Raw genomic sequence first — 22088 nt, forward strand, 5'->3', positions numbered from 1 at the left:
ATTGAACTCAGGACCTCTGGAAGAGCTGCTAATCCTCTCCAGCACCGGAGTGTGCCTTTTTTTTTTTTTTTTTTTTTTGGTTTTTCAATACAGGGTTTCTCTGTAGCTTTGGAGCCTGTCCTGGACTAGCTCTGTAGTCCAGGCTGGCCTCGAACTCACAGATCCACCTGCCTCTGCCTCCCAAGTGCTGGGATTAAAGGTGTGCGCCACCACCGCCCGGCCAGGGTGTACTTTTTATCTTGAAAGGTGCTTAAGATTTTCAGTGATGTGTTGTCAGTGGCAGAGAAATCAAAATGAAATGTTTCTCCTTAAGCTTTCAAGCCTGTGCATACTATCAAATCAACTGCCTAAAAATGCAGAGTATTTACTTTAATACGGGATCTACAATGTAAAGGAACCAAGTAGTGAGTTAGGAGGTAGACCGGTATCTCAAGGATGGTGTAAAGATTAGTTAGGTAAGAGGTTCAATGGATGAGCATGTTCCTCCCCATTTCTAAGACTTAGGAGTGTATGTGTGTTCAGTGGTGTGATTATGTTGTTCCAAGATGGTGATCTCTTCAGACAGCAGTGGGCTGCACTTCCTTCGTTTCTGTAAGCCTGGAGTTTAAGTTCTAAGTTTGGTGTGCCTCATTTGTAGGAAGGTAGCTTGCAGCTCTTTGAAGGACATTATTACACAGGAATTTATGAAGGGAAGGGCACAATGATTTGAAGATAGTCAGGGCAAAGTTGAGAAGTCGTAATTGGAAAAATAATTTTTGGAGTTTTAGCGAAGCCTAACCTTTTCCCTGGGCTAGAAAGATTGTTGAGGTTAGAATACTATTTTGTTTAGTTTTATTTTATTTTATTTTTTTAAAGATTTATTTATTTATTATGTACACAGAAGAGGGTGCCAGACTTCATTACAGATGGGTGTGAGCCACCATGTGGATGCTGGGAATTGAACTCAGGACCTCTGGAAGAGCACTCAATGCTCTTAACCACTGAGCCGTCTCTCTAGTCCCTTTTGTTTAGTTTTAGACTACACCAAAGATACCTTTCATTTGTTAAGCAACCATAGCTGTCTCTTCTGTTGTAGGATACAAAGAAACTGGCCATTTCATTGAGGAACTTCATTAAACTGTAGTTTAATGATGCATTTTGAATTAAACCTTAAAAAAGTTCCTTAAAATACAATATACAGCTATTTTGAAAATTTGAATTAGGAACAAATGAATTTAGTGAACGTTTTCACAAAGTGCCATGTTGCACATCCTGATTTATTTGTAACTTTGAAAGGGTAAAAATAGTTTAGTATGGTAAATTCACCATAGTTAGTACTTCAAACCAGACACTTGTCTAGAGGACAGACATCAAATGTGCTATAATTCAGAAATGTAGTCTTACAATGGGACAGCTATTAAGTCCTGTAGTAAACTAAGCATGAGGATGTGGGCCATACAAAAGAGGGGACATTCATTTTGTATGAATGAAGCCAGAAGTACTTTACAAAATAATAATGGTTGAACTTGGTCCTGAACAATGGATGAGTTTTTTTGGTTTTCCAAAAGTTATTTTGAGATACAGGGCATGGTGAGACATGTTCGTAGCATTTGGAAGGATCCCTGAAGATGATTGAGCAAATGCCAGAGGTCAGTTGCTGGGAAAAAATGAGAATTGGGAAGAAGTATTGGTTTGGGTATCCAAGAAGGAGAAAAGTTTTAAGTGGCAGGTTGGGTCTGGCCCATAACATGGTCAAGAGGATAAGAATAAAAATGTTGATTGGATTTGAGTTTGCAATGTTTTTGGTAGCTGGAAAGTCAAAATATTAATAGATTAAAAAGCTTAGAGCCCAAATTAGGAGTTAATCAGAATGGAGGGAAAGTCGGTGAGTTTGACTTTTTGTTGTATATAAATATACATTATACACACACACACACACACACACACACACATATCTCTCATTAGATAAAGTAATGAACTGTACTAAAAGGGATTTCTAGAGTCCAAATCTCTTTCTCTCTTTGTCTCTGTCTCTGTCTCTCACACGCGCACATGCACAGTGTTTTTAAGCTTAGATTGGTTCCAGATATGTGTGATGAGCTTATGCTGACACTATACACTCCTCATTTTTCAGTAAGATTTCACAGTGAAGGCAAAGAGGCAGAAGTTTGAGCTTGGACTTTGCTTGGTGGTTGTCTGTCTGTCCTACTTTTGTTAAGATATTCAGTCTTCCCAGTCCTCAGTGTCCTCAGCTGTGAAAGCATCACTGGTTAGTTACCTTACTTTGACAAAGTCCCTGCCAGAAATAACTTGAAGGAAACAAGTTTGATTTGGCTTCCAGTGTCACAGGATACCGTCTGTCCCAGCATGGAAGGATGTAGCGCTGACTTTGGTGGTGGAGCTTTTGGTAATTGATTCTCTCATCCCCACATGGAAGGATGCAGTGGCTGACTGTGGTGGTGGAGCTTTTGGTAATTGATTCTCTTATCTTGGCAGATGAGCAAGTAGAGACTTTGAGACTCTGCAGACCCTCAGTCTGGTCTCCAGCTAGGTCCCACAACCTCCCCAAAGAGTGCCACCAACTGGGAATCAGATTTTAAACCACACAAGCCTGTAAGGGACATTTCAGGTCCAAACCATAATAGTGATAACACACCTAGCTAGAAATGCCACTGTCAGAGTTACATGAGATGACAGACCTAAGGAAAGTTAGGATGATAGTCATCAATGAAATTAGGGTGATTCTTAGTATCTAGTTCAGTGAACCTTATTCTTTTCTCTCTTTATTAGGTCCCAACGTGTACCCCCATAGGGCATTTTGTTGAGATACATTAAAGCAATAATTTACTTTTTAAGAAAATCTTTGTTTTTATTCTATGTGCATTGGTGTTTTGCCTGCATGTGTGTCCGTGTGACGGTGTCAGATCCCCTGGAACTGGAGTCACAGACAGTTGTGAACTGCCATGTGGGTGCTGGGAATTGAACTCAAGACCCCTGGAAGAGCAGCCGGTGCTCCCCACTGAGCCATTTCTCCAGCCCTTACCTTCTTATTTTAAAAACTGTATCCCAGCACTCTGGAGGCAGAGCCAGGCAGATCCCCATGAGTTCGAGGCCAGCCTGGACTACAGAGCGAGATCCAGGACAGGCACCAAAACTACAGAGAAACCCTGTCTCAAAAAAAGAAAATTGTGTTTTATCTATCCTGTGTCAACCAAAGCTTTTGATTTCTATGAGGTAAAGTATAAACACAATGTTGATAGAATTCTGATTAAAAAAATGAACGCCTTCCATTTTCATTAGTATATATATTTATGTGGAAGAAATACGAGTTTTTTGAAATTGAAAATAAATCATATTGGTCATTTTTATGCCTTTTGTACCTTGAAGCGCCTGTTTTCTTATTTTAGAGTAAATAAAAAAATTTAAAATAAAATGTTGATTAATTAAAAAAAATGGTTTCATTTATGACATTTTCAAACATATATACTGTGTACTTTGGTCAGACTCATTCCCTCCCTCCTTACACCCCCATCCTTTTAGGTCCACACCCCTCCCTCTCCCCTTCTATTTTCTTGGTTTTTTTTTGTGACAGGGTCTCCTGATGTAGAACACTTGGAACACTGTATAGACCAAGCTGGCCTCAGACTCACAAAGCTCCTACGTCTCTGCCTTCTAAGTGCTGGGGATTAAAAGTATATGCAACCATGCCCGCCTTGTGTCTTTTTAAAATAAAGATTGCATGAGTGAGAGGAAACACTTCCTCTGTTTATCTTTTTGAGCCTGCCTTATTTTACTCCGCGTCATCATTTCCAGTTCTATTCACTTTCCTGCAAATGAGAGCTCTTTCTTCTTTATGGCTGAGTAGTACCTCCTTGTGCACGTAGACCACATATTCTTTACCCATTCATTTGCTGGTGGGTAGCGAGGCTGATTGTGTAAATAGGTTATTTTAAATAGGGTTGTAACATGTGTGGGTATGCTGACACAGTCCTTTAGGTGTATACCTAGGGATTCCTGGCATGGCAGGATCATCGTATGTGGTGGTTCTCTGTTGGCTTCCTTCAGGAGTCTTGCGCTGATTTCCGTGGTGGCTGCACCAGTATGTTCCCCCAGTGGTAGGCCCTCTGTTCTCACCAGCATTTGTTGTTTTGTTGGTGACACCCTTTCTGACTAGAGTGGGACGGCATTTCAGTGTGGTTTTGTTTTGCACTTCCTTTATTGCCTTTAGTTCTACTACTTACACTAACAATTGGAAAACAGCTAAATGCTGAGCACCATGGCTCACACCTGTAATCCCAGCATTTAGGAAGCTGAGGCAGGAGGATGGCTGTGAGATTGAGGCCAGCCTTGACTTCATAGTGAGTTCTAGATTAGGTTGGGCTGTATCCCATAATCTAATCAATATTTTTATGAAAAAAGAAAAAGAAAGAAATGAGTTGTGTAAGTGAGATTCCTATTTATCTTCCCCTTCACTGTTTGATTTACAGCAGACATTTTTCTGTAGGCTAATCCATAATCTAAAAAGATTTTAGCCTCCCCTCCTGAAAGTACAGCCAGAATATTGTTTCATCAACTTGATACGGTACAAATTGTTATCCTAATAGTGAAATGTTTCACTAAAGCTTGCCCAGTGATTGGGCAAAACCAAAATTTATAAGCCATAGTCATCCTTGGGTCCCCCTGCTAGGTAGCCTCTCTGGATCTGTGGGTTGTAGTCTGATTGTCCTTTGCTTTATATCTAGTATCCACTTATGAGTGAGTACATACCATCTACACATTACATACATACACACACACACACACACACACAAATACACAAACACAATATATTTTTTAGAAAATTGCCTGGAGAATATTAACTTTTTCTGTACTCTCATCCTGTAAGAATGGGGGTACAAAAGCATAGTGTAGTTAATAAAACAGTTGATATGGATTTATAGTCTTGTGCTGGATAGTTTTATGTCAGCTTGACACAATCTAAAATTATCTGCAAGGAGGGACCCTCAATTAAGAAATGCTTCCATAGGATTGGGCTGTGTGCAAGCCTGTAGGACATTTTCTTAATTAATGATGGATGGGTAGAGCCCAGCCTATTGTGGGTGGTGCCATCCCTGGGCTGATGGTCCTGGGTTCTATAAGAAAGCAAGTTGAGTAAACCAGAGGGAGCAGGGCGGTAAGCAGCACCCCTCTGTGGCCTCTGCATCAGCTCTTGCAGATCCCCTCTCCCTGTTTGAGATCTGTCTCGACTTCCTTCAGGGATGGACTATGGATGTGGTAACGTAAGCCAGATATACCCTTTCCTTCTCAAGTTTGCTTTTGGTCATGGTGCTTCATCACAGCAATAGTAACCCTAACTAGGATAGAAATTGGTACCAGGATTATGGGGTATTGCTATGACAAACCTGACCATGTGTTTCTGTGGGAGGATTGTGGAAGGATTTTGGAACTTGGGGCCAGAAAAGCCATTGAGTGTCAAAGCTTGTTGAGCTATTCCGTGGGAGTTTGGAAGATTAAAAATGGCTGAGAGCAGTGCAGAGGATGAAGGCCCAGCTTGTAAAGTTTCAGAGGAAGCAAAGACTACTGGGCAGTTTTCATGAAGGATTGGTGGTGTCTAGTCAGCTGGAGCTGGACAATCAGAGACCCGAGCCAGTGAAGTAAAACCTTTGCTTTGCGAGAACAATAAATGTCGGTCAGCTGGGGCTGAAGATAAGAAGAGACCAGCATCGGGGGCTGGAGAGATGGCTCTGAGGTTAAGAGCTAGCACTGGCTGCTCTTCCAGAGGTCCTGAGTTCATACCGTGGCTCCCAGCCATCGTAATGAGATCTGGTGCCCTCTTCAGCCATGCAGGCAGAACACTGTGTACATAATAAAAAGAAGAGAGCAGCAGCGTTGAAGTGAAGTCTTCTGGGAAGTGTTTCCTCACGGGCAGCACACAGAAGCTGTGCTCCAGAGGTGGCCAAGGTTGTACTTCATGATGGCAGGTGAATGTGATAGTGTAAGAGTCACCCAGCCTGCGCAGTGTGGTTCCTAGCTTTTATGAGCTGTCACCATGCTGTGGTGGCTTTGGTGAGGCAGCTGTCTTTGAGTCATTTCTGCTCCTGTAACTGACCCAATAAAACTCACTGGGTCACCAAGTTGGACTTTGGTAATACACATACTTTGGTCTGTAGTGGGCTCCCTATCTGGGGTGGGTAGAGTGGTGTGTGTGTGTCTGTGCGTGTGTTGTGTTTGTGTGTCACACAATACTCAGGTTAGCCTCAAACTTAACCATGTAACTGAGGATGTCATTGAACATCTGGCTCTGCTGTGTGTACTTGGAAAGCGCCAACATTACAGATGTGTGTCACCAGATGACTTCTGCGATGCTGAAGATTGCATCCAGAGCTTTGTATGTGCTAGTCAGATACCCTACCAACTAAGCTACAGCCTCTGGCTTCAGGTTTAGTTTTTGTTTTTGTTTTTTTTTTTCTTTTTCCTTTTGGGTTTGAGACAGGGTTTCACTGTGTAGCCTTGACTGTCCTGGAACTCACTCTGTAGACCAGGCTAGTCTCAAATTCACAGAGATCCGCCTGGCTCTGCCTCCCAAGTGTTGGGATTAAAGAAGTCTACCACTATTGCCCCCTTTCTTTTCTTAATTGTGAAGTAACCATCTAAAAATTCTGAATACAGTGTAAGAATTATCGGAAGTCTAAGGAAACTACATTGCAAGGTTTAAAATATTATCGTCTTAGGAATGCTCAAATAGTATGGTTATTATATATAGACTATAATAATTGTGTTGTATTTAGGTACATTGTGGTTTATGTTGGCCTTTTGTTTTGACCTGGGAACCTGGCCCGCAGGTTAAAAGCTTCTGTAGACTGATTGCCTAGGTTAAGAGCCTGGTTCTGCTTCTAGCTGTGAGAACTTGATCAGCTTGCTTATTATTCCGGCCTAAGACTCATTTGGAAAATGTATATAAAATGTCTGCTTCTTGAGTCATTTTGAGAAACAAATGAGATAATATGTGTAGGATGTTTAGCACAATACCTGGTACTTAGTAAATGGCAAGTGCTTTCTGAGCTTAAAAATAAGTATAAATGAAAATTTGGGAACACCACCCCATTGTAAATCCAGATTTCTCTCTTTCTAGTTTCTATTTCCAAATGAGCGCTAGTGTTTTGAAGGAAAGTAAACAAGTTGCTAATTAAAAAGGACATCAGGAATCATTTGATCTGTTCTCAGTTTTTAATGTGTATGAAGAAATGGGTTTTACTTTTCTAGAGTTTTGAGCATGATAGGTTAGACAAATGAGGAAAAATGAATCCCATTGCCATATGTTACATATTACAAGGACCTGCATCTGCAGATACAACCTTTTTCAGGTCAACTGTTTGATAAACCTAATTGCCCCTGCACTGATCATGCCCAGACCTTTTCTTATTATTCCCTAAACAATACAATTTAACAACCATTTATACAGCATTTACATTTTTCAGTATTATAAGTAACCAGAGATGGTTTCAAGTTTGCAGAAAGATGTGCATAGATAATCTCCAAATGCTGTGGCATTTCATACAAGAGAGTTGAATATCTGGAGTTTTAGGCTGGGAATGAGTCCTGGAACCAATCTACCGTAGATCCTAAAGGACAACTATCTATGCACAAGATACTGTTAGCATCCCTTCAGCTTGTCTCTTGTTCAGTTCTTCCAGTGACTCCACCCTGCATATAGCTGCTGGGTAAACTCTTTTTTTTTTCCCCCCCTGAGACAGGGTTTCTCTGCGTAGTTTTGTGCCTTTCCTGGAACTCAATTGGTAGCCCAGGCTGGCCTCGAACTCACAGAGATCCACCTGCCTCTGCCTCCCGAGTGCTGGGATTATGGTGTGTGCCGCCACCGCCCAGCAGTAAACTGTCTTTAAATATGTCCTTGACTGTCTTCCCTGCTCAGAGTTGCTTAATGGCTTGCTGCTAATGTGTCAAATAAGGTCTAGGATTGTGTAATATAGTATTGATGGTGGTTTGGATAGGAACGGCCCCACAGGCGCCCATATTTGAATGCTTGGTCCTTAGGGAGTGGCACTACTGGAGAGGGATTAGGAGGCGTGGCCTTGCTGAAGGAAGTGTGGACTTGTTGGAGAGAGTGTGTCATTGGGCTTTGGTTTTCAAAAGCTCAAGCCAGGCCCAGTGGCTGTCTCTTCCAGCTGCCTAGGGGTCTAGATGTTGAGCTCTAAGCTACCATGTGTGCCACCATGTTCCCTGCCATGGCGGTAATGGACCAAACCTGGAACTGCAAGCCAGCCCTGTTAACTGCTCTCCTTTTGTCAGTCGCTGTGGTCATGGTGTCTCTTCACAGCAACAGGACATAGGACAGTATTCTTAGTCTGCTGTTGTCTGACCTCAGTTTATTTTTCTACATTTCTGCTCCTGCTTGCCTCTGTGTCCCTTACCTGGCTTGCTAAATCCAGTTGCTTGCCTCTCTCCCTCCTTCTTGAGGCTGTCATTCAAAGACTTTTCAGGGATCATTTCTACAGTTCATTACATATTTTCACTTAGTCGTTCATTTGCTCAGATACGTTTTGAAGTTATTTGAAGTTACGCAGGAAGTGTACTGCTATCTGTAATCCCTTCCTATGGGCCTGATGTTAGTGAGAGACAAGGGCATTATTTGTTCTTACTTAGGTAAGTAAGGCCGTGTGTGTTTGCAAGAGGGCAGCAAGAGCAAGTGTGTACATAGGTTTGTGACTCTAAAATGAGATCTGCCTGGCTCTGCCTCCCCAGTGCTGGGATTAAAGGCGTGTGCCACCACTGCCCGGCTCTATTGACAGGGTTTCTCTGGATAGCCTTGGCTGTCTTGGAACTTACTTTGTAGATCAGGCTAGCCTCGTGACCTCAGACTCACAGAGATCTGCCTGCCTCTGCTAGGATTAAAGATGTGTGCCACCATTGCCCCGCTGGGGATAGTCGTTAGTGTTTGTGTTCTGACCATTCAGCACCTTTCAAACATCTTTGAATCTTATTTCAGCCACATGAATCCTGCTTTGTTTCCACCACAGAACTCCCAAATTTGTATTCTGCCTTTTTAGTGGTAGGATGTAGACACAGCCTGTTACCACATACATTCAAGAGAGGCTGGGCTACAGAGTGAGCCGAAGGAGGAAGGCTCTGAATGTAGTCTGTGGTCTTGTGTTCTTCCTTAAGGTCGTTCTTCATCAGGGTTCAGTACTGTTAACAATACAGTGTATATTCTTTTCAGATTTTTATTTATATATTTATGCTGATACTCTTCATAATTTTTAAAATATATATGTAGGTAGGCTTTTTGAAAGAAGGAATTTGGCATTTTTTTGATGTTTATTTTTCCTGTTTGAAGAATTCTGATCATGACCTTTGCCAAAGTTCATGCATTTTTAGCTTTAAAAATTCTTCGTTGTCTGTATTAGTGAATCAGCCCTTGTGGTTTATGGGTCAGAGTGATTAGAATAGCCTGTGACTTTTTAAGTGTTTTTGAGTTGGAGTCTTAGTGTTGCCAGACTAGTGTCAAGCTCCTGAGCTAAGGGGTCCTCAGGCTGAGATCACAGGCAGCCACAGCGAGCTTAGTGCAGATGCAAGCCTTTCCATACACGCTCAGCTAGTCAGTTTATCCCTGCCCCAACAGAGGCCCTTTCCTTCCGCCTGCTCAGATCTTTAGCTGTTGCCTAAGGTTATGAGCCAAATTCTGTCCGTTTGGCTCCAGGGCACGTGGCATCACCAGTACAGACCCAGTGGCATACAAAACGCCAATACTCTCATGTTTAAATGATTCCTACTGCCAAGTATTTTCTAGGACATGAAGAGAGAATTAAACTTTCTGTTAGAATATTTCTGAAGGTTTTGGTTTTTTCGAGACAGGGTTTCTCTGTGTAGTTTTGGTGCCTGTCCTGGATCTCACTCTGTAGACCAGGCTGCCCTTGAACTCACAGAGATCCTCCTGGTCTGCCTTTAAAGGTGTGCGCCACCACCGCCTGGCTTAAAGTATTTTGAAAAGAGTAAGAACAAATATTGACTGAAGTCAGTCACCACTCTTGCTTATTGGTTGTATGCCGTTGAAATTGTTTATAGTTTATCTGTCAAATGAATACAAGGTTCTACTGTAGAGTTTGCAGTACAGCTATTGGAGAGAGCAGCATAAATAAGTCTTCTTTAAGGACCATATTTATCTCAGATCCTGTCTACCCATCTACAAACTTAGAGGTAGTCATTACCCAAATGTGAGCAAATCTTTACATGTACGGAGTCAAAAGGGCTTTCGGGGCACTGTCAAGGACCACTTAGAGGTGGGTAGTAGTAGCTGCAGCTTTTTAAGTTATTCGTTATTTGCACACTCAACCTATCAGCTCTCAGCGTAAAGGGGAGTGTTTGGATGCAACTAGAGCATCTAGGACTCAGGGCCTGTGGAGGGCGAGGGGCCGAGAATCAAAAGATGTAAGGCAGAGAGATCAGTTGAGATGATGACAGGTCTTGTGTTGGTTAGGGAAGGAAACTGGGGAGAAAAGGGAGGAGTTAAAGAATCACAAGGTTGGGGGTTGGGGATTTAGCTCAGTGGTAGAGTGCTTGCCTAGCAAGCACAAGGCCTTGGGTTCGATCCTCAGCTCCAAAAAAAAAAAAAAAAAAAGAATCACAAGGTTTGAAACTGGCCTTTTGTGTGAAGTTGAGAGTGTTGCTGATTGGTACCTAGAAATCTAGCCTGCTCTTGTAGAAGAAATCATTGTGAGTCAGGACAGGGTTATGACTTGGATTGGTGGAGATAATTGTTTTCTCAGAATTTACACCTCAAATGTTTGTACTTTGATTTGGGACCTGCCCCTCAGAAGCCCCCAAACAGAAGCAGAAAACTGCAGAAATGATGCAGTAATTATAGAATGAATTCAGAAATATGTTCCCCTCTGTTTTTAAGGTACAGTTGAGTAGCAGTAAGTAGAGGAAAAATAACAGTGATGGGCTCTTTTGTTCCTACTCTGCTTTTACATATTAAGAACATTCATTCTTTTACATAGTTATATAAATCTAGGGAAAAGAGTGAAATTATAGGAAGTAGAGGCAGAGTGTCTGGGGCTGATGGCATCTTGGAACAGTTCTGCAAGAGTTCTTGTGTTTCTGCACAGCTTGGCCAGGATCCCCGAGCATACCCTTTGTTTAATTCATGAATTTATTGGGACAATTTTTACACTTCACTGTCCATTCTGTGTCAGTTTTGATGAGCTAGTTGGCTTACGGCTGCATTAAGCTTTCTCAGTCATGTAGAATCTGTTTAGGCTTTTTGGTTTCTCTCATGGGCAGAGCCTAAAGTACTTGACAGAATTTGACCTGACAGCTTTACAGTTATGTAACATTGAACAGAAGCTTAAAAACAAGAGAGAATTGAGGGATTTATCTTAACATCCTCCCTCCCTCCCTTCCTCCCTCACTTCTTCCCTCGCTTTTGTTAACTGGACAGAACCACTATAATGCTAGTAGTTTATGTAGTTCTAAGTCTGCCACTGTGATCTTTGTTTTCTAATTATAAACATTTAGGGAAAAAAAAGAATTTAGGTCTTTAAAGGTCTTTAGAATTAGCCTGTCCAGCTGTGTCGCATCACGGATGAGACTGTAGAAGCCTAAAGACGGTGAGTAAATTGTGTATGACCTAAGGTGGTGGCCGAGCTGAGCCAGGCTCGCAGAGTTCTAGTGCTAGTGTTCTTTAGAACACAATATGTATATAAAATATTAAATCATGAATAGTTATAACAGTTTAACAAAAAATTTATGCAACTATGAAAAATACTGATGTGTGATTTTGCATATTAAATAAAATAATTATGGAAATAAATATAATATATAATTATAATTATAATGGAAAGTGTATTTTGTTGCCTGGGTCTATATTTTTTCTGCTTTTCTACTGGTCAAGTTTCTTAAATTATAAATCTCTTCACTAATAAAATGGCATGAATCTGTACCTTGGAGACTTAGGAGATATTTTTAAAGGATACTTATGTCAACATTCAAATTATGACTGCTATAAATGTGTTAAATGTAAGACTGTCTTTAAAGCCTGAATGTAAATGCTTCTCAGTATTTCCTGTTGACTTTCAAACTTAATGATTAGTAGCATTGACAGTAGCTAGTCAGAAAAGTGGTGGGTTTTGGGGCAGACTAGGAGACAGGAATTTTAGAAGGTAGGGTGTATGTGTGTGATTAGCCCTCAAGAGTTAAAGAAGTATGTTTTCATATTAAAACCAGTGGTGGATTTGGCTATTAGGTCTCTATAGAGGTAGAGAATTATTTTTAATTTTTTTCATATTAAAACCTCTAGCTGGGTGGTGGTGGTACATGCCTTTAATCTCAGCACTTGGGAAGCAGAGGCAGGTGGATCTCTGTGAGTTCAAGGCCAGCCTGGTCTACAGAGTGAGTTACAGGACAGCCAGGGCTACACAGAGAAACCCTGTCTGGAAAAACCAAACCAAACCAAAACCCTTTGATGGATTTAGTAGTTGTAAAACTGTTCATAAATTATAGTTTTAAGTGTTTTTTCCTGGTGCTTTTGTGCTTCTGAGTTTGAGAACATCTGGATTGCCAAAGGCAAGAAACAGGATTGTTTCCTACTTTAACTAAATTGTGTATACAAGTAAAGGAATAATATTTGACAATAAAAACAAGCCCTGAAGTTATGTTTCTGCTTAACCGTTCATTGTGCAAAGGTTTGAGAATGGAGGAGGAGAAGGAGTTGCTGTCACACTTTGGTCCTGTGCATTGGCCTTGGGCCGTGATGAACAGCGTGGGGCATCCAGTGGTCGGTCCTGTTCTTCCTTCCCTTCCTTCCTCTTACCTCTGCTCTGAGCTTCTTCCTTCCCAGCCAACCCGGGGCGGCTCACCTGCTTTCAGGATGCAACATAAGGTCTTTTCCTGGTTTGTTTTTCAACATTTGAATTTATGACAGCAAAAAAGATCGCCTAAGCTGACAAGAAGCTATTTTACTGGAGCTAATACTTTATTTTGTAGTTCCTTTCCTCCTCCTCCTCCTCTTACACACACACACACACACACACCCCACCCCCCCCCACCCCCTGTTTTTCAAGACAGTGTTTTGCTGTAGTCTTGGCACTCACTCTATAGACCAGACTGGCTTCGTACTTGGAGATCCGACTGTGCCATTGTTTTGGCTGGCTTTGTGGTTCTTTTCTAATAATATTTTATCTGCCCAAGGTTCTGGTTGATATCTCTGAAAATCATAGGGTTTGTCTTTCTCTTTAAAGGAAGTCCTGTGATATTACTTTCAAATACTTTTACAAACTTTCCTTTCTTTCCATAAAATGGAAATTTTATACATTTATATTTACTAACTGCAGGATTGAATTTAAGTGTTAATAGATTTTGACTTAAAAAACACAATGTGATTAAAAAACACAGACATATAAAATTAGATTTTCAGTGGTAAAGTCCTTAAGACCAGACTTCAAGTCGTGGTAAAAATGTCTCCTCATCACATCCTCAGAACTCAGCACAGACACATTGAGTGGCATCTCTCCTGTCTGTGCGTGTGCAGTGGGTCTGGAGGAGGAGGAGGAATACCCTCAGTTGATCTCCTTCGCTCTGCTGACCACTCTTTCCCCTTCCCTTTGCCCGTTCCTTCATTTCTGGTGGCAACAGGGCTAGAAAGTTCTGGTTTTTTTGTTTTTAATCCTTTTATACTTTTATAAAAATTGAATTTCAGGGGTGGCAAGATGTCTCAGCAGGTCAAGGCACCTGCTGTCAAACCTGACAGTGTGAACGGTGGGACCTTTGTGGTGGAAGGAGATGTTCTCTGACCAAGTGATGTTCACGTGCCAAGTGCCCCTCCCCCGACAAAACTTGTCAATTAATCCGTAAGTCAAAATTGAAGAGATTATTAGTAAATTTTACAATTAGACTTTCCCGTTTTCATTTTGGGTAAATAAAAATGGGGTCAGGGTGGGGCCAGGTGGCTTAATGCTAAAGGAGTGTGATACCACACTGAATACCTGAGTTTAGTACCCAGTACCCACATGGTGGAAGGAAAAACTGGCTCACCTCACATGGCAAGCCATGGCGTGGACACATACACTAAATGCATTACAAACTAAAGTGTATGAGTCGTGTTAGTATTCTGAACCACCCTTTGGGGACCCTCAGTGTCTTGACTTCATCTTGTGTAAAGTCCCCTTTAAGAAAAAATACTCCCCTTTCCTCCCACCCCTTCCCCCTCTCCCCTCTCTCCCTTTCTTTAATAATAAACTTTCCACATGGACATTTGTCTGAGTGACTTTTCCTGGCTCCACTCTGCAGCCCGCCGCCCCGTCTGCGTGGTGTGTCTCCCTCACCCACCCCACAGGGCACCCACAAGCCCTATCCTAACAAATCTGAGAACTCGGAGTAGGACAGTAGTATGTCCTACCTTCGTTCTTTAAGAACTGGTAGCTTAGTAGTTGTCATTTTATTTAATTTCTAAAAAAAAACCATGTGTGTGAGTACTTTGTATGTGTAGCTGTGCACTGTCTGGTAGTTGTAAAGGCCAGAAGAGGGTGTTGGATCCCCCCAGAACTGGGGGTTACAGACGGTTTTGAGCCACCCTGTGAGTGCTGGGAATTGAATCTGAATCCTCTTGAAGAGTGCTGAGCTGTTGCTGGAGCCCCATGATTTTATTTTTTATTGAACCTTTTATCATGACATTTTTCAAGAGCACACCTGGTCAGGATCCTCTTCAGAATACATAGGATTGGTTTGTCCCTTAAGTTTCTTTGAATTTACATTACTTCCTACTTTTTTCCTTGTGAACTCCATACCACATGTTTATTGGGGAGACTGAATGTTGCTGACTGTACTTTTGGTGACTTTTCATGGATTTTGTTAATGATTAACAATAACTATGAAAAGTTATTGTTAATCAATAACCTTTGGATGAATTTCTTGTTGTATCTTATCAGGATATAAGATCTGCTTGTCTTGTTTTTAGTGAGATTGATTAGCATGCCTGTGTAGACCTAACAAAGGAGGGCGTGTGTCTAACCAAAGATTCCATAGACCTTCTCAGTGGCTTTATTCAGCATTGCTAAATACTGAAAATTTTCCTCTGGCAGTAGAGTGGGTAAATAAATTGTATATGGCAGAATACCACATAGCAAAAGAAACAAAACCCAAATATTTAAACTGGCAGACACCACAGCATTTGTCTTTCTCACTGTGGTGAGTAGAGTTTGGAGAGAATATCCTAAAAGATTTCAGTTCGAAGTTTGAGTTCATCTTCAGGCTGTGAAACAAATCACATTTAACAAGTCCTTCCCCACAGATAGCAGTATGTTTGTTATCTCTTCAGTCTTCAAGGCTCTACGACGGACTGTTGTGTCTTGTTCTGTTCATCCGTTAATGTGACTGTGTCGAGACACCATGACGGAAGTGTTGTTTTTATTTCTGACTTTAAGGGTTTTCCTAGTGATTTTGCTTGTTTGTTCTTTCATGTTAACTTTAATCAATTTGAACAGCTTCTAGGGAAAAAGACAAAGGTATTTTCATTAGTATTGCATTATATTAAGCCATTTTTGGGAGAACTTTATCGTATTGTTGATAAAGTTAAGCTTATTTTTGCTATTGTAAATAAGATTGTCTTTTCTAGTTTTAATTTCAAAACAATCTTTTATGTTTGTTATATTTATGGTCTATTTTATTTTTCTTTCTTTCTTTTTTTTCTTTTCTTTCTTTTTGTGTGTGTGTGTTTGTGTGTGTGTGTGTGTGTGTGTGCGCGCGTGTGTGTGTGTGTGTGTGTGTGTGTGTGTGTGTGTGTGTGTGTGTGTGCCTGGAACTCACTGTGTAGACAGGCTTATCTATAACTCACAGTAATCTGCCTGCTTCTGCTTCCTAAGTGCTGGGATTAAAGGCGTGAACCATTAAGCCTGGCCCTAAAGTAAACACCTTCAAGAAACAAAATGAATAACAGACTGGTGTTTTGTGTGTTTTTCATTTTCTTCTGCAGACATTAATATATATGAATTATATCTTACATACCACAGCATTCACCCATTGTAAGTGTATATAATATAATGGCTTTTGTTTTTCTCTTGTGTGTGTGCAAGTATAGCAATTTCTAAAATTTTATTTATTTATTTATTGTTTTTTTTTTTTTTTTTTCCCTCCTTCTTCAAGACAGGGTTTCTCCGTGTAACAGCTCTGGCTCTCTTGGAACTTGCTCTGTAGAGCAGGCTAGCCTGGTACTCACAGAGATCTGCCTGCCTCTGCCCTCCTGAGTGCTGAGATTAAAGGTGTATGCCACCACCTCAGGCTGTATATGATATATATTTTAAAGCAGATTTGTAGGGTTGTTTATTAGCTGGACTAAATCTGTTTTTATTTCTTGGGTTCAATTTTTATAATTAACTTGATTTAAAAATATGTATCAAACTATTTGTGGGACATTTGTGTCGTTCCAGAAAGTTTCCATGTTTTAAAAATTTAGATATATTTATTTCATGTGTGTAGGTGTTTTACCTGCATGTATAAATGTGTACTATATGTGTACTTGGTGCCAGTGGAGGTCAGAAGAGGGCATCAGATCCCCTGGGACTGGAGTATGTATGGATGGTTGTGAGCTACTGGGTGGGTGCTGGGAAGTTGACTGCAGCTCCTCTGCAAGAGAAACAAGTATTCTTAACTGCCGAGCCATCTCTCCAGCCCCGACCCATGTCATCTTATAGTGACTTTTATGTTGAGGGTATGTAAAGGGTATATTGTATACATATATTTTAATGAGCATACGTGCATGTCTTACAATGATATAAACATTTACAGAAGTACACATGAAGTCCTGTTTCATTGTCTATTTTTTGTTGTTGTTATTTTGAGACGAGGTCTTACACAATAGGCTGCGCTGGCCTGAAACTCTGTATAGTCCAGGATAGCCTCAGACTCTAGTCAGCTCTCCTTCCTTAGTCTCCAGAGTGCTTGATTACAGGTGTGAGCTACCATGTCTGGCCTTGTTGGCTGCTTTGAGTATAAATGAATAATACTGGAAAATTTTTGACATATGTGGCTAAATCAACAGACTCCAGCTATCTGTCTTGACATAGTGAAATAGAAGTGTAGGAGTCTCCTTACAAGAAAATAGGGGTAGGGCAGTAGTTTTTAATTTGTTTGTTCAAGAAAAGACGGCATGCATTCTGAGTGTGTTGTTCCATATTTGTTAGAGGATGGCCTTCCCTGTGGATTTGCTGGATAACTGCACTCATGAGGAATTGGAAAATTCTGCTGAGGATTACCTCTCCAACCTAAGGTGTGGGGACCCTGAAAATCCAGAGTGTTTTTCTATTCTCAATATTACGGTAAGGCATTCTGCAGTGAATTTTTTTTAAACCAACCTTTCAGTCCAGTTTACATATGAAATCAGTATCTTTTAAAAAAAATATCAGTGTCAAAAAAGTGAGATACTTACCAGGAATCTACCAGTAAAGTGTGTTAATATTGATTAATCACTATTAACAAATTGAGTGACAGCTCAGGGTTTTTGGTGTGTGTAAAGTGTGTGTGTGTGTGTGTGTGTGTGTGTGTGTGTGTGTGTGTGTATGTGTATGGAGACTAGAGGAAACATTGGCTGTCTTCTTCTACTGCCTTAGACTTTATCCTTTGAGACAGGGCCTTTGACCAGCCCTGAAGCTTGTCATTTCAGCTAGGCTTGCTAGCCAGTGAGCTTTCAGGGCCTGCCTTCTGTGCCCCACCGCATGCGCATATAGGCATGAGGGACGGCTATGCTTGGCTTTTATGTGGGTGATGGATATTTGAACTTAGGATCTCATGCTCAGGTAGCAAGTGCTTTTCCACTGAGCCAGCCTTCCAGCCTGTCTGTCTGTTAAAACAGACACAGGTTATTCATTACTCGGGGCTTGTCTTGTGCCTTTAATTTTATAGGTAAGAAGCTTATCAGTTTTGTTAGGACAAGATACCATGTCAAAGTGGTGTCACTTAAATTTATGTTAGATTTGGAATTCTGAATTTAGAAAGTCCTTGTAATTAAAAAACAAACAAACAAACAAAAAAAACCAGGAAGGCTCAGAATTACATTTTTGCATCATGAATTGTTTCTTCCCTTCTTTGAAAATTTTGTGATATTGAAAAATACAAATTTTCATCAGTAAGCTGTGTTACTTTAAGACTTGGGGTCATTTAAGCTGGGCAGTGGTGGTGCACACCTTACATCCCAGCACTCGAGAGGCAGAGCCAGGAGGATCTCTGTGAGTTCTAGGCCAGCCTGGTCTCCAGAGTGAGTTTCTGGACAGCCAGAGAGCTGTTACACAAAGAAACCCTGTCTCGGAAAAAAGAAAAAGGGAAAAAAACAAACAACTTGGGGTCATTTAAATTCCATTATGAACTGAAGTGGCCAGATTTCTTAATATCTCTAGGTCTCAGAGTTTGCTTCTGTGAATGAGTAAAGAACTAAAATTTTTTATTATGGGGGGGGGTGGTCATGTGTGGAAATCAGAGGGCAGCATTTAGTCAGTTCTCTCCTCCTGCCATGTGAGACTTGATGATTAAACTCAGGAGCAAGTTCCTTTGCGCACTGAGCCATCTACCTGCCCCGGTGTAAAGAATTGATCAGCTTCTCCAGCACCAGTCAGTCTGTTTAATTCTGACGGACTCCAAGTGGACAGTTCGTGTAGGTCAGTGAAGCAGAACAGTGGTTAGTGGTGCGTGGGTCTCGCTGAAGCATCGGTCACTCAACTGGCGGCTTCTACTAGAAGAAGAAGAAGAAGAAGAAAAAGAAGAAGCAGTGTGCCCCTCTCCTGAGACATTTGCTTTTCCTCAGCAGCACAGCTGGCATCCAGGAATGTTTCTTTTTTCCATAAAGAAATTCTTGCAGAAGAGAAGCCTCTTTTGCATTGCTGCTGGTTTGTTTTTATTTTTTGGAGAGACTGGGGCTGTTGTGTGAAATGAAACTGTCTATTAGAACACACTAGGGGAAGCTTAAGCTCCAACAATGTCTGTGGTATTGTTTGCCGTGTGTTCATTAAATTCTCACCAATCTTTTTTATATTTATTTATTATTTACTTTTCTGTTATCAGCTTGATACAGTGTAAATCCTTATCCTAATAGTGAAATGTTTGATTGAGGCTTGCTCAGTAATTGAGTAAAACCAAAACTTATTATAAGCCACAGTCTTCCTAGGGTCGTTTCCCCCCCGCCCCCATATATATATATGTAGTCTCCCTGGTTCTGTGGGTTGCAGTCTGATTGTTCTTTGCTTTATATCTAAATCCACTTATGAGTGAGTACATACCATGTTTGTCCTTCTGGGTTTGGGTTACCTCACTCAGGATGATTTTTTTCTAGTTCCATCCATTTGCCTGCGAATTTGATGCAGTCATTGTTTCTCTGCTGAGAAGTACTCCATTGTGTATATGTACCACATTTTCTTTATCCATTCTTCAGTTGACAGGCATCTAGGTTGTTTCCAGGTTCTGGCTATTACAAATAATGCTGCTAGGAACATAGTTGAGCATGTATCTTTGGGGTATGATTGAGCATTCCTTGGGTATATGCCCAAGAGTGGTATGGCTGGGATTTGAGGTAGTTCGATGCCCAATTTTCTGTAAATTCTCACTAATCTTGAATCATCCTTTATTTCAGGTTCCGATCAGCTTGTCAAATGTGGGCTTTGTGCCCCTCTATGGTGGCAACCAGACCCAGAGAGTTCTTGCTCTCTTTGCGCCTGAGGATTCGCTCACAGGTCTCTTCTTTGCTTCACTTTTGTACATTGAGGAGCTTGAATTCAAACTGTCAGGATTTTACTGAAAAACTACATAAAATAATTTGTTGTAAAAATTTTTTCAAGTTTTAGTTTAGAAGTAAAATAAAGATGTGCAGTGTGAGTCTAGGGTCGGGGAGGAGAGGGGATAGCTGAACAGGAGAGCGCTTAGCTGGATGTCAGGGCACTGGGTTTGATTCTCAACATGATGGAAAAGGAAAGCAAGCAAGAATGGGCATATTTCATAGCAAGTAGCAATATTGTCAGTTTTGACACTTTCGACTTAAATGTTAATGGCCATTTTTTTATTTTAGCTGTGGCACTTTACCTTGTTGACCAGTGGTGGGCCATTGATGATATTGTGAAAACATCTGAACCTTCAAGAGAAGGGCTAAAGCAGGTAATCAGATCTTGTCCTTCAGTGATTCCTGTACAGTGATAGTTTCAAAAGTTGTTGAGCTTTTCCCCATTTTCATAACCAAGTTACACTGAACTCGGGGTTTCTTATGGTGAAACCAGGACCTGTTTATATGATCCTTCCTTTTCTGAGAAGTGGGTGAGAAGAATGGGTTCCCTGGGCTAGCTGACTGAGGCCTGTCTCTACCCCAGCTCCTGACCTGGGTGGAGGGGAAGCTAGTGTTTTGGCGTGGGTGCACAGAATTGGAAGGAACAGGCATGTCAGATTTTGACCTCTCAGATAGACTGTTTTATCGTCCCTGTTCTCATCTCTTGTTTTGAGTTTGGAGACATCAGACTCAAAGGAAGGAATTTTAGGGAGGTAATATATGAGTGTTCTTCCTTCTGGGTATTGGGTTTATTCTTGAATATGCCTTTAGATTCCAGAGTAAGAGGCCCATCTCACAGAAGCTGGGAGAATGCGCAGCTGGATATCTGCCAACTTTGTAATGCAGCCTAGTCCTGAACTGCTCTAGAGGAAGAAGGGATTTCACATGTGTAAAGCCATGAGACAGGCGCAGATAGCCATGCAGTAAGAGCGTGACTTATCAGCTCTGACAATGGAAGAGTATATAAAGAAAGTAAATCTCTCATGAATTAAAGCATGACTGAGGTATGGCATCTCAGAGAGAACATACAGATGAGGGTTAAAGACTAGAGACGGACAAATGGCTGTCGTATCCTCTCCTACTCACTGGGAGACACTAGACTCCAGGTGTGGACTGGATGCCTTCATCTCAGTGTCCATGTGACAGTGTCACTTCTGAGAAGTGGGAAATAGTGAGGGCCGGGGCAGGACCAGCTGCTCTATCAGATTCTGGCTAATGAGGAGAAGTTGGTAAAGTCACAGGAAAATAGCTTATTTATAAATATATGACCTTGAGCAAGGGACATTGTTATTGACCTTATTTTCCTCTGTTTTATTTGTTGCGGTAAACTTAACTCGACACAATAAAGATTACAACCCCATGTCTCAAACTTATGTTTAGTGATATGGGTGGAGGTCTCCAGGCTCATTCTACAAGACTTTTACCCCTTTTCTGTCCTGGTTATCACCCTACTATGCAGATGGCATGCTTACCGATGTTCTATGTCCCCGTGCAGAATGAAGCAGCTAATCTCTGAAAAGCAGAATCCAGAAACAAAGATGGAACCTGGGTGTACTAGCCATTTTTCTGTGATAAAATACCGTGATCAAGGCAGTTTGTGGAAGGAAGAGTTTATTTGGGCTTATAGGTCCAGAAGAAATAAGAGTCCATCATGACAGGGATGCATGACAGCAAGCATGCATGGTGGCCAGAGGGGAACACTGAGAAGTCACATCCCGAACTGCAGGCACCAAAGCAGAAGCAACGGGAAGTAGGTCAGGGCTGTGTTAGTTAAGGGCCATCACCAGTGATGGACTTCAGCAAGGCTGCACCACGGAAACCTCTCCAAATAGCTCCCCCAACTGGGATCCAAGTGTTCAAATACCTGAGCCTATGGGGGATGTTTCTCATTCAAAGTGCCACACTGAGGATACTTCTCAGTTGGTAGAGTGCTTACCTAGTATGCAAGAAGCCCTGGGTTTGATCCCCAGCATTGCATAAAGTGGGTGTGGTGTCATGCCTATAAACCCCAGCACCTGGGAGGTGGCACACAGGATGATTAGGAATTCAAGGTCCTGCCCAGCAACATAGTAAGTTCAGGATTATCCTTGGCTTCATTGAGACACTGTCTCAAAAACATGAACAAATGAATTCAAATAGGAATAGACGTAAAGAAACATGTGTATGTGTGTGTTTCAGAAAGATGAGTTGTACGTGTACACACTGCCTTCAGACAGCAGCATGTGTGTGAGAAAATTGGCTGTGGATAAATAGAAGTAAAAGGAAGCTAAGAAGCCTTGATCACAAGCTCATATTAGCTCCA

At 41.3% G+C, this 22088-nt stretch overlaps 1 protein-coding gene across 4 annotated transcripts in view; it reads left to right on the forward strand.

Annotated features, from left to right (window-relative positions):
• The window catches only part of Fam169a (family with sequence similarity 169 member A), a 53503-nt gene that overhangs the window by 3176 nt on the left and 28239 nt on the right, over positions 1–22088 (forward strand). For 2 of the 4 annotated variants that reach the window (XM_036207221.1, XM_036207222.1), the window contains exons 2-4: positions 17169–17303; positions 19604–19703; positions 20036–20121. In XM_036207221.1, coding sequence (XP_036063114.1) covers positions 17172–17303; positions 19604–19703; positions 20036–20121 — 318 coding nt within the window. In that variant the 5' untranslated portion in view covers positions 17169–17171. Of the gene's footprint in view, positions 1–4289; positions 4295–13690; positions 13842–17168; positions 17304–19603; positions 19704–20035; positions 20122–22088 lie in introns of all 4 variants that reach the window. The other 2 variants (XM_036207223.1, XM_036207225.1) reach the window with 2 other exon arrangements.

The sequence above is a fragment of the Onychomys torridus genome, chromosome 15 (genome assembly GCF_903995425.1).
Source record: "Onychomys torridus chromosome 15, mOncTor1.1, whole genome shotgun sequence".
Taxonomy (NCBI): domain Eukaryota; kingdom Metazoa; phylum Chordata; class Mammalia; order Rodentia; family Cricetidae; genus Onychomys; species Onychomys torridus.